The sequence below is a fragment of the Maylandia zebra genome, linkage group LG12 (genome assembly GCF_041146795.1).
Source record: "Maylandia zebra isolate NMK-2024a linkage group LG12, Mzebra_GT3a, whole genome shotgun sequence".
Classification (NCBI taxonomy): domain Eukaryota; kingdom Metazoa; phylum Chordata; class Actinopteri; order Cichliformes; family Cichlidae; genus Maylandia; species Maylandia zebra.
Window position 1 is genome coordinate 35,120,784 of NC_135178.1, and position 15,314 is coordinate 35,136,097.

The 15,314-nt window shown below is 41.4% G+C and overlaps 1 protein-coding gene across 1 annotated transcript in view; it reads left to right on the forward strand.

Annotated features, from left to right (window-relative positions):
• LOC101481175 (stromelysin-3) overlaps window positions 1–14,787 on the forward strand; it is a 40,972-nt gene extending 26,185 nt beyond the window's left edge. The window contains 14 exon segments of the mRNA XM_076891184.1: window positions 1,095–1,256; window positions 1,294–1,349; window positions 1,352–1,390; window positions 3,746–3,950; window positions 4,654–4,911; window positions 5,513–5,627; window positions 5,706–5,827; window positions 8,894–9,006; window positions 10,851–10,916; window positions 11,005–11,078; window positions 11,178–11,271; window positions 12,092–12,287; window positions 12,461–12,551; window positions 14,040–14,787. Coding sequence (XP_076747299.1) covers window positions 1,095–1,256; window positions 1,294–1,349; window positions 1,352–1,390; window positions 3,746–3,950; window positions 4,654–4,911; window positions 5,513–5,627; window positions 5,706–5,827; window positions 8,894–9,006; window positions 10,851–10,916; window positions 11,005–11,078; window positions 11,178–11,271; window positions 12,092–12,287; window positions 12,461–12,551; window positions 14,040–14,142 — 1,694 coding nt within the window. The 3' untranslated portion in view covers window positions 14,143–14,787.
• Window positions 14,788–15,314: the final 527 nt, after the last annotated feature.

The following is a 15,314-nucleotide window of genomic DNA, read 5'->3' on the forward strand; positions in this document are numbered from 1 at the left end:
TAACGGTAAAGACAGATGAACATGAAAGTAGAATTGTAACTTTATGGTTGATTTAAGTTCCTGGCCTCACTTTGGGTTGTGACAGAGGGAATGAGTTTGCAGATAGCAGCAGGAATGAGCAAATGAGGGCATCTGCTACGTGCTGCATGAGGTAGCGTGTAGCCTCCTTTCAGAAGAGCTGGATGACATGCCCAGGGGAGGGAAGTTCCCTGTGACACTAAGATAAGATAAGCAGCTGAGGATGGATGGGTGGATGGATGGATGGATGGATGGATGACTTTTGGACTGATGGACATTTTTTTACTTGTTTAATCAAATTATAAAGTAGTTTCCAGGAGCTTCCATAGTTGTCAGGTACATTACTTTAATATATGGGCTGAACTGACGTATATCTAAACTTTCATGCTGCAGTTTTTTTAGATAATAGTGTTATCGCTAAGACCAAAACAAAGCAAGGCATACTTTTATATGAGAAAAGTACGAAACTGACAAAAATAGTCCATGTTGCTGTCAGTTTCTTAAACCCAATGTTTGTGACAGTCCAGAAAATAAGTTCACTGTACCACAAATGAGGCAGTAAAACAGCCACGTAAATGACATAAATGTGTTTGTACTGGAAACATGATCAACAACATCTGTGTATTGTTTTAGACTCACAGATGTTTTTGTTGTCTTGTTGTGACCAGCTTTGGCTGGGGAGACAACGTCACTTTTTCAATCATGTTTTCTTGAGGTCATGCATTCATAGAGTGCTTGTCACACCTTGCAGCTAATTTAATATTGCCAGTAAGAAGTATGTCGCTGAATCGTCCAGAGTACCCAAAAGAAACTCGTGCAGGCGTGCAGATTCAAATCGAATTCCTTATTACCGTGCACTGCTGCAGCACTGATAACGTCTGTGTGTCGGTGAAATGTGTGGCTGAGAGTAGATATGAGTCAGCAGGGAGAGGTACTTTTTATGACTCGTTCAGGAGCGTTGGCACTGGATGGGCTTAGGTAGCAAAATCCCCACCGTGCAAGCAGGTCAAAACAAACAAAACTATCTTCAGACTTTGTTTGAACCAGGTGTGCCCCTCCATCCTTCCACCCTGCAGGCATGGACCTTCTCCAGGTTGCCGCCCATGAGTTCGGGCACGTCCTGGGCCTGCAGCACACCCGTACGAAGGGAGCCATCATGTCCCCACACTACTTCTTCGCCGACTTTCCACCCAGAATAAGCAATGACGACAAGTGGGGCATCCAACACCTGTACGGATCTCGGAGAGTTCGAGCCCCCGAACCCCAAACCACAACCGCCACCACAACCACTACCACAACTACCGCTACCACCACCACCAGCACCACCACCACTACTACTACTACTGAGAGCAACGAGATCTTCCCTACTGGAGTAAGTGAAACCGATGCAACAATCACAGAGTCATGAAAATGGCCTAAATCTACACAAGAGGTGTAGATTTAAACCTTTACCCTGAAGCTTTATGCAGGCATTCGTGGTACCCAGAGGATAAAACTTTTGTTAGGATTTCATTATTTGCATATGTTATATCTGAATATACTATATCTTGACTCTACTATATTTCTGCTGTACGACTCAAATTAGTTGTCATTCAATTTAATAAACAGTTGAATAGTTTCCAAAACAAGAACCATAACAAGATAATGGTTTTTCTAAACAGGACAACGTTAGCCTAAACAAGTTAAAGTTTACCTAAACAGGATCATGATAGCCTAAACATATTATTGTTTTCAAGATCATCAGGGTTGCTGATAGTCACGTTTCTGGTTTATGAAACACACTTTTGCATTCATGCTCACACTGCCCAAACAAACCTTACACCTTATAAGGATTGGCCTTAAAAAGGCATTTCCGGAGCTTAAACATAGGAGAATGCAAAAAAACAAACAAGGTTTACATGTCTGACAATCTGACTGTAAGAGCTTATTAATCAGATTCCTCAGTAAACGCAGCTGATCCTGCTTTGATAAGACTTAAGCTGGAGCTGACGTGTTGTTTCCAGCTGTTTATTAAATGCCTGCACTTTCATAGCGTATGAATCCAAAAGTGAGAGAGTCACGCACATTTATGCATGTGGCACAGTAAATATCAATCAGTTACTGATTGGTGATTAAAGGGAGTTTAACCTTCTCTGTGTCAGGAGAGACTTTAAAGCGCCCTGAGGTGACTGCTGCTGTAATTTGGTGCTATATGGATAAAACGAATGAATTGAGTCATATTGAATTATTCGTTACGCTGAGGGAGGCCCGGTCAGGACCCAACACTGGGCCAGGTCGGTTTTGACGCAGAGTCACAGTTTTACTGTTAAACACAGGTTGAGGAGCTTCAGTCAACTGTCCTATTCTCAGTCTTCACCTCTTCACTAAAGTCAAAGGTGTTTTTTGTTGTTTTAAAACTCAGAGTCAGTGTTTCCAGTCGAATCTGACAGCATGGCAAGCGCTAATGAGCTACAGGCAAAAAGCATGAAACAATCCAGAGGTCACACACAAGAAAACGACTATGAATGGGAGGAAGAATGAACAGACGCAAGCAGCACTGCAAAGACGATGAAATGATTTGGCCAGTTGGGAGGGAAAGATAGGTTCATATACTGAGGAGGGCAATTGGCTAATTGTACACAGGTGTGGCCCAAGAAGAACAAAGGTATAGTTTAAGACAAATAGAGATTTCAAAATAAAGTAGAAAGTGACTAATAGAACACAGGTGAGTCTGATCAAGTTACAAAGGATGGAAAGCTGCCAAACAACAAAACAAAACAGCAAACGATCGTCACATCATGACAGTGTATAACTGAGACTTATGTTCATGCATGCTTTGTTAAAACTTTTGCATATTGCCACTGATTAATTAGCTTCTTAATAAAATGTATTAGCTTGCTAAGCTGTAGATGTCTGATAAATTATCACTATATGGACAAAATAATCAGTGTATCAACCAATGAACTATTTGGGGTATATACACAGTGGCACCTCTTGACTATTTAAAGAGCATACCTGATTTCTTTGTGTTGGTATTGCTCCAACAACAGTATAATTACTGTTGTTCCACGACCACCTAATCAACCACTAACCAATCACATTGTTGTGCTTTTTTATTTTTAGACATACTGTATATTTAGGGGCTCAGTCTGCATTAGGGAGTTCCAGCGGATAACCTACATGTGTGTTTTTAATGGGACATATGGCTTGTTTTGGGAAAACAATGGAGCTCGGTTGAGTTTTATGGGATTTTTCAACAAGCCTCATCCTGTGAATGGCATCGATTTGTGCGGTCAGGAGACGCTTATGTTGCAAAATATATTTCAAGGCTGCATGCCAGTCTGACAGTGCGTGTCTTTGAAACTATACCACATTAGACATGAGTGTTTTCTTTCATCAACCATACAAGATAAATGGGGGTCAAACACAAAAGTAATCTTTTAGTCTCGTGAGAGTTTCTCTCAGGCGAAGACCGGGAATTGTTTCCACTTCACATCACTTCTTTGTGTAAAATTTGTAACTGAGAGGATTTTCACTTATACTGAAAATCCCTGAAATTCCCTGTGATCGTTTGTGGGAATAAAAGTAGTCTTCAGCCTTACGAAGCACAAAGACCCACTTTACTTGTCTTTTCAGACAATAAAACGGCTCTTTAACACTTCATTACGTGCAGCATAAATCTCTCAAACCTTACATGTAAGCAGATGATTGCATGTGGAAATGAACATTCGATCTGTCTTTTTTCCAGCCCGATGCCTGCAGGACAGAGTTTGATGCCGTATCTATGATCCGAGGAGAGCTGTTCTTCTTTAAGTCGGGCTACGTTTGGAGGATCAGGGACGGGCATCTGGAAAGCGGTTACCCGGCACTGGCGTCCCGTCACTGGCGGGGGATTCCCAACAACATCGATGCCGCCTTTGAAGACAAGTCAGGGAATATTTGGTTCTTTCAAGGTGAGCAGTAAAGACATTTGAGCTGCTCTTAAGTGGTTTATGGTTTTATGTAAGCGCAGTTCAGGGGAGCGATAATTGTACAGAAACACAGAAGTAAAGCATTCTGCCCATGTATGGGCATGTTTAAATAGATGTAAAAATGTTAATTAACATGGGTCTGTGATGTTGCTGCAGTCGAGTGTACCAAACCACCATAGACTCCCAGAAACACTGTAAAAGCTGTTTTTATAATTATACGTAATTATACGTATAGCTACGTATAGCTAAATAAAATAACTGTTGCTCTTATCTTGACAAACGTCAGCTGCTTGATCAGCGTCTGCTTTATGGACGGGCCAGTCAAAAAGTCTTCTGACATCCTTTTTTTAAAAACATTTAATGTCTACTAAAGTTAACTTAACCTATCAGTGGAAGAAACAACAGGTCTGAAGTCACCATCAAGATGCGTTTAAGAAATCTCAAATGAGGTTGAAATAAGGCCAGGCAGTACTCTCATGTAATACCACACTGGACCACAAGATGGCGAAGCGTCTTAGTCAACTTGACACATGGCTCAGCATACAGCGTTCAGAATTCACGTCATACTTAACCGATTCGTTTTTGTAGCTAGAAAATACATTATACCAAAAAAATGAACGTACATTAATTACAAGTCATCTTATTATATAAAAATAATATTAATTGGAGCCCACCGTCTGTGCAGGTGCAAACTACTGGGTGTTTGATGCTGAGAGGCGGATCAGGGGGCCGGAGTCCATCAGGAATTTGGGCCTGTACGAGTCTGGGATCCAGGCAGCACTGCGCTGGGGCCAGGACCCCAACTACAACACCTACTTCTTCAAGTCAGGCAGCTACTGGAGGTTCAGCCCCCAGGACAACCGAGTCGAGTCTGCCCCGCGCAGCATGCAGGACTGGATCGGCATCCCCAGCGTCGTGGACGCCGCTTTCCGAGACATCTACGGTACGTGCGCGTGTCTCTGAAATAAAATGACATTTGGAGCGCTACATGTGATTGTTGAATTAAGACGCAGGAACGTTACCATGCTATAAATATGATAATAAACAGTTTAAAATACTTTACAAGCTTTGTAAGTTTTAAAAATAACTCAGCAGTGGTTTTAACAGCTTTTCAGCTTTGCAACAAACAATGATTTTCAGCATTAAGATAATCTGATTCAGAATCACGCCGCAGTCGGGTTTCATGTTTTACACGAGCGCTATCAGTTTATAACGATTCCTTTTGATTTCAAGCAAATCAAACTAAAAACACAAATGCATGGAGAGAGTAAGAGAGGCTGTAAGTGTAACTGTACACACAACACAACAAGGATAATTTTATCTTCAACGTGTCATTTATGAATGACCCAGTTATCATAAAAGCTGCTGCATGTGTTCCTGTGGATGTTTTGCTCTGCACGCTGCTTGTTTTGCTTGTTCTGCTGCTTCAGGTTTTCACTTGCTTATCTGACATCTGGCCAAGAGCGAGCAGCTGTTGGGCCAACGCGGGTACATTCGCAGTGGCGCTGATAAAAAATGTTTTGTTTGTGCTCTCTGTGTTTCAGGCTACGCTCACTTCATCCGAGGACGGCAGTACTGGAAATTTGACCCTGTTAACATGAACTCTTTGGAGGGCTACCCTCGCTACGTCGGCGTGGATTTCTTCGGCTGCAGAAACGGGCGATTCTGAATCTGAGGATCTTTTTGTTTTTTTGCAATGGAGTAGTCTCTTTTTTTGTCTGTTTGGTTTTTTTGGAGCAAAGACATTTTTATCTTTGGAGAAAGATTCAAAGGAGACGAAAGCGTCTCCTTTGAATCTGTTTATCTTTCATTTATTGATACACAGATCAAGTACACCTTCTTCTCAGGAAAACCAAGTTGTATTCCCTCAGACTTGGCACTTCCTGTGCAGCTATACTCATATTTATTTTGCACATTTTTGTCACAGTAAGGCTGAGTTCTGGGCCCTTGTCTAACGATGTGTGCTGTGAACTGCACACTTCTCACCTCCTTTCTCTGAGCCGAAAAGTGAGATTTTGGTCCGCAGACTGTCCTCCTTAGTCTGTGTTTTCCATTCCAGCAGTTGTGTGTTTTCATCATGGACGGACTTCTGCTAACCCTATGAGGGTCTGAAGAGCGGCATCAAACTTTGTACATGAGCTGCTGTAGGTGGCGATCAGAGTTTTGTTTGAACGATGAAACCCAGGAGCCACTCAGCAGGAATGTCAGCGAGCAACAATTTCAGCTATGCTTCCCTTTCTTACAGACATGATTGCACATGTAGTTGATTTTCCTGCCAACCTGAGTCCCATTAACCATAATTCAAAATCACCAAATCTATAAAAAGATGGACAGCCCACCAGATAGTCCCATTCTGAAGCCTCGAGCTGAGCATTTCTCAAAAGAACGCAATGTTACACAATCTCACAAGCGTGAACATTGATCGTCCTTTATGACTGCAGGGAAAGGTATCATTTATACCCCGTGTTGTATTCTGTATGGCTTTAATTTGGCAAACGAGGCCATGAACTCATTAGGTTAAAATTATATTTGATGTAGCTTTATGTGCATCTCTTATATACAGCCTACGATCAAAACACACCCAGATGTGAGAGACATTTGGCAGTTATGGCAAATGTAGTGTGGGCCAGATGTGTCTCAGATAGGACACAGATTTGGTTTGGGCAACATCTGGCCAGATTCACCATCACTGCTGGACCAAAGAACATTTGTGCCAAACATTCATTGCTGTTAGATACCAAAAATATAGTGCAGATAGCATTACCATAATATTATTCATGCATTATTCAGTGAGTCCTTTCAGAACTGATGTTTTCAGACACCTGAGTCATGATGATTTATGCCACGTTTCCTTTGCACTTTATCTAATTTAAATTTTTATCCGTACGAAAACCAGAAACTTCCAAGATTATAGCATTCGAAGTTTCTAATGTTTCAAGCTCCTATTTCAATTCTTTTCCTTACACCAATAGAAAGTTTTGATAAAATTAGATACACAAAAGTGAATGAAACAAAAAGCCAAAGAATGAAGAATCAAAAATTAACACTGTAACCACTCGAGTTGCTTTGACAGATAGAATCCACATACCGATACACCTCCTACAGCTTTTTTCATGTCAGCCTTGCTAGAGGTGAAGCTAGCCACAACCAAAGGTAGCCATGATGTGACAGTTAGTTGGTCACTTTCAGCCAGTAATAGTTGCCATAAATAACGTGTATGTTCTTCTTTAAAGTTTGCTCAGAGGTCTTAAGCTAACTCAGGTGTGAGTCACTGAATAAATATAAGAAACCCAGCCTCTCCTCTGGGTCAGAACATGTAACACCAGCAACGTTTCATCAGTGTCCGCTCCCCTGCTGTTTGAGACGAGGAGGTTTTGCCTTTACTTTTTATATTTGAACAAGAGTTTTTCAGATACTTTTCTTCCTGGCATTAGTAAATATTTTATGTTTTATACAGTGCAGGGTCTTTAAAAAGGCAGAAGAAAAGCGAATGCCATTGCTGTACATCACGTTTTGATGTCACTCTTCCAGCATGATGGTGTAAAGTTCTCACTTTCTCAGCGTGCAGGCACCTGTTGCAGGAAAAGCTTCAGGGCGCCATCTAGAGTGCAACACTGTCAACCACCTCAGAGACCGTGGTCACTCTTTGTGCCATCTTTGAAGTCATTGCGTCACCATCTGTCACATGGTGCTCTTTTCTGTTTCATTAGTAAGAGGTTTGGGAATAGCAGCGGCTGTGGAGATCAACCTGGTAAATAAAACATTTTTAAAAAAAATAGGATTTAAAACTAAATTTGAGCTGAAAATTTTGTTGCAGCAATAAGAAAGTTACATTTGGTTTCGTCTGCACCAGAGTCATTTTCAAATACTATGTTGGTACAGTCTGAAATATTAAATAAACAAAAGTGTTCGAGGATCAGCCTGAGGTCAAAATTTACAATATTTAACATAAAACTGTAAAGAAAATTCTTTCCATCAATGCCGGAAAGTAAAAGCAATTTAAGGACATGAAAAACTCTGGTTGCGACTCCTCTGTAGGTCAGCGCCCCCCAGGTTGAGAACCATTGCGCCATCATTTCCTTTGCTGCCTCCTGATGCAGCGCTTGAAGGCTCAGTGCAGGACACTGGCGAGTTTTAACAGCTCTCATTGTTGTTTGAATCATTTCTGCAACCCGTGAACTCTGCTTTCAAACATATTTATACACAAACAGCTTAGGAAAATGTTCCTGTATATACATGTCTTTAATATTGTTTTTAATCTTTTGTAGCCTTTACCCTGTTCATTGAAATGTATGACCTGCGTATTGTTTTCTGTTTTTTCTAAGTTACTGAAATAAATTCATAACCTTTTTATCCGTCTGGCTCTGGGGAGATTCAAGCTCAGAAACTGATTCAGACACTTTAAAACAGAAACTCACATTCTATAAGATATATTTCTGTAAAAGTAATTACAGTTTTAACCCGTAACTCAGCCTGACATTTTTGTGCTTATGCAAGCCTTAAAAACTCCTCACAAGGATTTTAAATAATATTGCTGGAGTTTGTTTGAAGCAGCCTTCTCTGCAAGTCAGGGATCTTACATCACTCCAGTGAAACTCCATCTGGGAAAGACCGACCAAAAGTACAACAAACATTAGAAATTATGCTGGCAGGGTAGGGAAGCCAAACTCTAATACTGTGTGTTTGCCAGGAATAAAGCATGATGTGGATTGCAGACCTCTGTGTCCAGTGCAAGTTTGTTGCACAACACAGAATGGCATTAAATTGTTCACTTGAGCTTTCCCTGATGGTCATGTATGCTTTTATATAAAGTTATTTAAAGTTAAAGACCAGAGCTGATGAGTGGATGCGATTGTCAGGTGGTGGGAGGGGGCGTGGCCTGTGCTGTTCACTCGGGGAGTAAATCATGGCTGACAGTGAAGCAGGAGCAGCAGCAGCAGCAGCAGGGATGGCTCACAGTTTCACTCAGGAGTATTTTCAGATCCCTGTGGTGACCCGAGCGTACACGACCGCCTGTGTCCTCACCACTGCTGCTGTGGTAAGAAACAAATCCTTCAATTTACAATCTGCCGATCAGAGGGGAAAACCTGTTTTGTCCTCAAACTGTGCAAATTAGAGATGTTGCCTTTTGTTATTCTTGGACTCTTACAACATTTTAACTGTGAGATTGTGAGTCTTAGTCAGGAGATCTAAGCACTTGCTGCACTTCAAGTAAAAGTTATGGAAACACTTGAGTGGTAAAGTTAGGCACCCTTTAGCACACAAGTGTTGAATCTAGTTGTAGCCTCCTCATGTAGAAAGTGTCAGTGAGATCGTGGTTATATCTGAAGTACTTTATTATTTAATATGATATGAAGTGACAGCAAGTCACGTGTAATAGAAAGTACCTGTAGTATCAGTTGATGTGTTACCACTGAACTTGGTAAATAATTTCAAAGTGAAAGCAATAAAACTGTCATTTGAAAAGAGGTTCCATGCAGGCGTTTGGTGTTTCCTCTAGACAGAGGAAAGGGGAAAATATTCAAAGGAAAAAATTAGTTACAGTGATGTGTGTGTGACACTGGATACTAAGGAAGGAGAGAAGGACTTGTACTGATTGGCCAGGCAGAGAGATCGAGCTGGAAAGGATGTGCAGCAGGTTAGGATGTGAGTGAAGAAAGGAGTGTGATGAGAAGATGGAGGGGGCACTCTGGGGAGCTGATGAATGAACTAAGTAGAGGATTAGTAAGGAGTAAGTGAGAGGATCTTCTGTCTAGAGGATACACCAAACACCTGCGTGGCACTTCTTTTCAAATGACAGTTTTATTGCTTTCATTTGGTCCAGATGACATACCTGTGCAGGTAAAGAGAGGGTGTCTAGGGGAAAAGGAAGTGGACTTTTTGACCAGAAATGTAGAAGAAGTTTACTGTTACTGATATGGGAAGGAGAGAGAAGCTAGGCTAAGGAGAGCGGTGACAATCAGCGAGTAGTAGTATGGCTACAGGCTAACAAAGAGCATTACAGATGTAATGTTTGCGTCAAGCGTTTTTTATGGAGCAGTGTTGAGAAGATAAGATAAGACTTTATTGATCCCACGATGGGGAAATTTTTTGCGTTACCTCAGCTCAGGTACAATCAATGAAAAAATAAGTAAGACAATACACTAGGTCATCAGAAGCAAGACAGAATACATGTGTGTGGATGAGAGGAAGACAGGTGTAACAGTGAAGCTGCAAGGAGTAGAGGTAGCGAAGGTAGATGAGTTTAAATACCTGGGGTCAACGGATGGTGCACAAAAGAGGTTAAGAAGAGAGTGGAGACAGGGTGGAGTGGGTGAAAACAAGTGTGAGGGGTGATTTGTGAAAGAAGGATTGCAGCAAGAGTGAAAGGGAAGGTTTACAAGATGATAGTGAGACCTGATTTGATACGATATATGGTTTGGAGACAGTGGCACTGACCAAAAGACAGGTGGCAAAGCTGGACATGTGCAGAGCAGGGAGAGTGGATATGAAGATGAAGATGGAGCTGCCAGGAAAACGGGGGCACTACAGTAATGAATGATCCATGGGTTTCGTGAAGTGGGACATGTGAGGGCAAGCGTGACAGAAGCAGATGCTACGGCTAGGATAGGATGGAGGAAGATGATTGGTTGGGGCAACCCCTAAAAGGAGCAGCTGAAAGACCAGGTATAGAACAATTATCAAAAGGTAAAAGAAGAGCAGCAAACATCTAAAAACATTTCAACACACCTGCTGGTAAAATGCTGCCCCCTGGTGGTGGTGAAGGTTTTGCAGAGGGTAATGACATCAAGGACTTTTTAAGTGAACTTCCAGTTAGTTATAGCGAATAATCATACAAGCTACCCAGAATTAATTAATTTTAGGCTGTATTTTACTTTTTAGCAACTTGAGTTCATCAGCCCATTTCAGCTCTACTTTAACCCAGAGCTCATCATCAGGAGATACCAGGTACCATTTACCAACTATTTAACTGAAACTTTGAGTTAATTATGTGTTATATCATCACTGTTACACTCCTCTTCCCTCTCTTTCTCAGATATGGCGCCTGATAACCAGCTTCCTGTTCTTCGGCTCTCTCGGATTTAGTTTCGTGTTCAACATCATCTTTCTGTATCTTTTTCTGTATCTTAATATGAAAGTTTACCGAATTGAAGCTCACATTATGGTGAAATCTGCAGCAGAGCTGAGCAGACCTTAACTGAAAGTAAGCTATCGATACTGTCGGATGCTGGAGGAAGGCTGTTTTCGGGGCAGGACGGCGGACTTTGTTTTCATGTTCCTGTTTGGAGGGATCGTGATCACTGTATCCTTTAACGTGTTTAGGCGAAGGATGAGTGATGGGTAAACAACCACAGCTATGGGATGGCATAAGATGAAGAAAATCTGGAATAAGATCCTTTGACTTTAACACAAGCTCTCTTCTCTGTCACTGAAAGTCCCACTGTATGTCGACTTGTGTAATTTGCCTGGATTGGCGGCATCCAAACTAGTTGTGAAATCCTGTTCCCAGATTTTCCACAGATAATTTAAGACTTATTTCCACTTTGATCAGAAATGTCAGTCAGAGACTTCCGCAGACGTCTGCAGGCTCCAAGTGTGTAAAGTCAGTCGCTGTACAGAGTGCACCTCTTTTTGATGATGCGCAGCAGTTTGCTCAGATTCCAGGTTAATGATGCTGTTGTGAGTGGGTTTACCACAGACGTGTCTCTGGGTGGTTGTTAAACAGTTATTGTGCAGGTTTATGCAGTCATGCTGTGTTTCATGGGGAGTTTGAACTGCAGGATTAATTCTGCTATAAACATGTAACATGGTTTGCTGGAATGACGGGAATGTCATAGTTTGGCTTTTATTGTGGAGGGTTTAGCATTCATTAAACAATAACATTGTCTCTACCTGCAGAGATGAGATGGAAAAACTTGTTTCTTCTTTTTGTTTAGCTTAATCAGCTACTGTGGGGTTATATTCCAGTTCTGTCTGACTAACAGATGTATAAAACCCTGTTTCTTCAAATAAATAGCTTTCTCTCTTAAACTAAAGCTCCAACTGTTCAGGTTAGTTTGTCCTCTTAAACTTTGACTCTTGATGAATAGGTGAATGTTTTTATTTAACCTGAAGTCCCGCAGCTGTTCGGTCTGTTCGCCAACATCTTCTTCCTGGGTCAGGCCTTTATCATCATGCTGGTGTATGTGTGGAGTAGAAGACATCCGCTCATACGTATGAACTTCTTCGGCCTCCTGAACTTTCAGGCCCCGTTTCTTCCCTGGGTGCTCATGGGATTTTCATTGCTGCTCGGGAACTCCATCGTGGTCGACCTGCTTGGTATGAGACGACTCGAATTCTGCTCATTCATTTAACACCAGTTAACATGAATGGTTGGCAAAAGGCGCTTTTTAGGAAAAGACCGGCTGACTCAACCGACTAACTAATTCTTCCCCTTATCCGATCCAATAGTTTATTTGAAATTCGGGTGTCTGACTTTATTCTCTCCTCAGGTATCAGTGTCGGTCACATGTACTATTTCCTTGAAGATGTGTTTCCAAACCAGCCGGGAGGAAGGAAGCTGCTGATGACTCCAGAACTTCTGTAAGAACCAGTGTTTATTCAGCTGAAGTCCAACATGTGGAAACTCTTTTCTTAGAGAGATGACCAGTCGAGGCACAGTCTGAAAACTCGGTCTCAATACTGGTTATACCACCTATACACCTTTTATATTTTGCTAGGAAAATGGGAAACTGGTGCAGCAATTTATTGAAACGTGCAAATATACATGGAAATACAGCATATAAGCCAAAAGTGTTTGTACAATTATAACAAGCTTGAAAGGCAGTATTTGGAATGACCACATTTATTCTATGACAGTCTGAACTCTGTGGGGCAGCTCTCTCTTAATTTCTTTCAGTAGTCTTCAGGAATAGTTTCCCAGGCTTGTTGAAGGACATCCAAATCTCTCCCTTCTGTTGTTCTCTGTCAAAATGATCCCACACTGCTTCAGTGTTGAGGTTCGGGGTCTCGGGAGGCCAAACCAAGACTGACAGTGCTCCATTATGTGTTTGTTTTTTTTTGTTTTTTATGTCCAGGGATGCTTATACTGCACTGGCTGTGTGTTTGGGTTCATTGCCATACTGAAAAATGAGGCTGCCAATCACATGCATTTTCAGATGGTATTGCATGGTGGATCAACATCCTACTTCTGAATTCATAATTCCATAACTATTGACGAAATTCCCAACACCGCTGGCTGAAATGCAGCCCAAGCCCTGACAGAGCCTCCACCATGTTTTACAGATGGATGTACACTCTCTCTCACACACACACACACACACACACACACACACACACACACACACACACACACACACACACACACACACACACACAGTTCTTGTGTAGTTCGGCATACCTCAGACTTTCCTTCCTGTTTCCCATTCTTAAGAATTGCTTTTCCGATGAGGCTTCAGTGAACAGTAAATGATCAACTGAAGGATCAGATCTCTCACGTCCCGTGTCAGGTCTTTGCTGTATTTTTTCCAATTCCTTAAATACATGACTTTTAGGTACTGTTCACTTGTTCAGTGTTCTCAGATTTTCTTTTTTTATGGACATACTGCACACCATGCTGAGATGTGTTTTCAGCTCTTTGGGAATCATCTTGTTAGTGAACTCTGTTTTATGCCTCCAAAACTGCAACATTTTCAGTCAAAGAGATGTGAACAAATTATGTGTTTTTGTAACAGACTGCTAGTAACAAAATGCCTAAAGATAACATTTACAATTGGTTCTTTGCTAAGTTGTGGGTTATATGTACACACAACATTGGTGCCTTAAGTTTTGTGCTTTTTTTATGCTTAAACAATTCAGCACGTCATTGTTAAGTAACTTAGCAAACCAAAGAGAAACCTTAAAATGGTCAGGTACAAGGACTAGACAACAGCACTTTAAGATAAGGCACAATAAAAAAAGTCTGACTCCTTGGAATCCAAATATGAAGAAATGTGAGGTGACTCAAGAGTTTTGCACGGTACGGTATGAGGTGAAAATGAACACAAGCGTCGTTTTGTTCTCTCCTAACAGACGGGCCATGTTTGATCGGCCAGAGGACCCAGACTACCGTCCCCTCCTGGAGGAGCAGCAGCAGGGTGGAGCCCTGCAGCCGAATGGGGAGCAACACAACTGAGAGCCCAGAGAGCTGTGAAAAGTCAGACACAGACCGCCACAGGACTGTAAAGCTGTATAGACTGAATATTTAGCTTTGTTCAGCGTATTGTAACCACAGAGATTTCATTTGCCTTAACAAGAAAAAAGGACCAGAAATGGAAGAACAAGCTGAAAACTTTTCACTATGGATGGACATGGAGGGTCCACAGTTTGCTACACCAACAGCTTTACTCTGTACATGTGCAGGTTTTATACTTCACAGCAAACTGGTTGAGTGAGATGATGTGGATGACGAGCTCAGTCAGAGGGACGCTGTAATAAGGTCAACAGTAAGGAGACATTGGTTAAATGCCACAATTGTTTGGGATTTTTCTTACACTGATGGCAAACATACCGCGTTGTCATCAGTTAATATTTCACCTCAGTCTGCTCCACACATGATGCAGGAAAAGGAGAAATGAGCACAAATATAAAACAAGAGCACCCAGAGTGCAACTCCCCCCGAAGGGCGAGGGATATACTGAAACATTGTTTCATGAAGTTTTTATTCCAACATGCTGATGTCAGCCTGTTTTTCTTACAGTATCATGGCATCAGCCTGTTGTAGCATCGTTGTGACGTTGCAAGGGTCATGTTGAAAAAATAAAAAGCCTGTTGCACAGCTCTCTCCGTGCCCTTTCATATGATATGATATATGATGTATTACTCGATATGGTTTCTCCTCAGCTCGCATTGTTATTGGTATCTACCATCACACAAAATTTGAAAATTATATGATGAACACATGGAACCGATTACATAAATAAAATAAAAAAAGCAGGAAAAACTGTTACAATACTGCAAATAAATTAGGAGAATGGCAATGATTCTTTTTAAAGTTTGTTTTTGTTATTTTACCAATAAATACCAATTCAGTGAATTTCTGATCTTGGTTTTCTTCTTTTTATAGTTGGGAAAGCTGATTTTGAGTCCAGGGTACGCCGCAAACACGTTTAATGACAACATCTCTTACCGATGTCCAGTCTTTATTGGAAAAAAGGCTCCAAAACAAAACTTGCATTGGTGCCTACATGCAAGTTTAATGTTCTAAACATTACCTGAGCTGATTTCTAGGAGGAGAAAATGGATGGTCGAGAATTGTTAAATAATCTTTTGAGCTAAACAAAAATGAAAACACTGTTGATCAAGAGA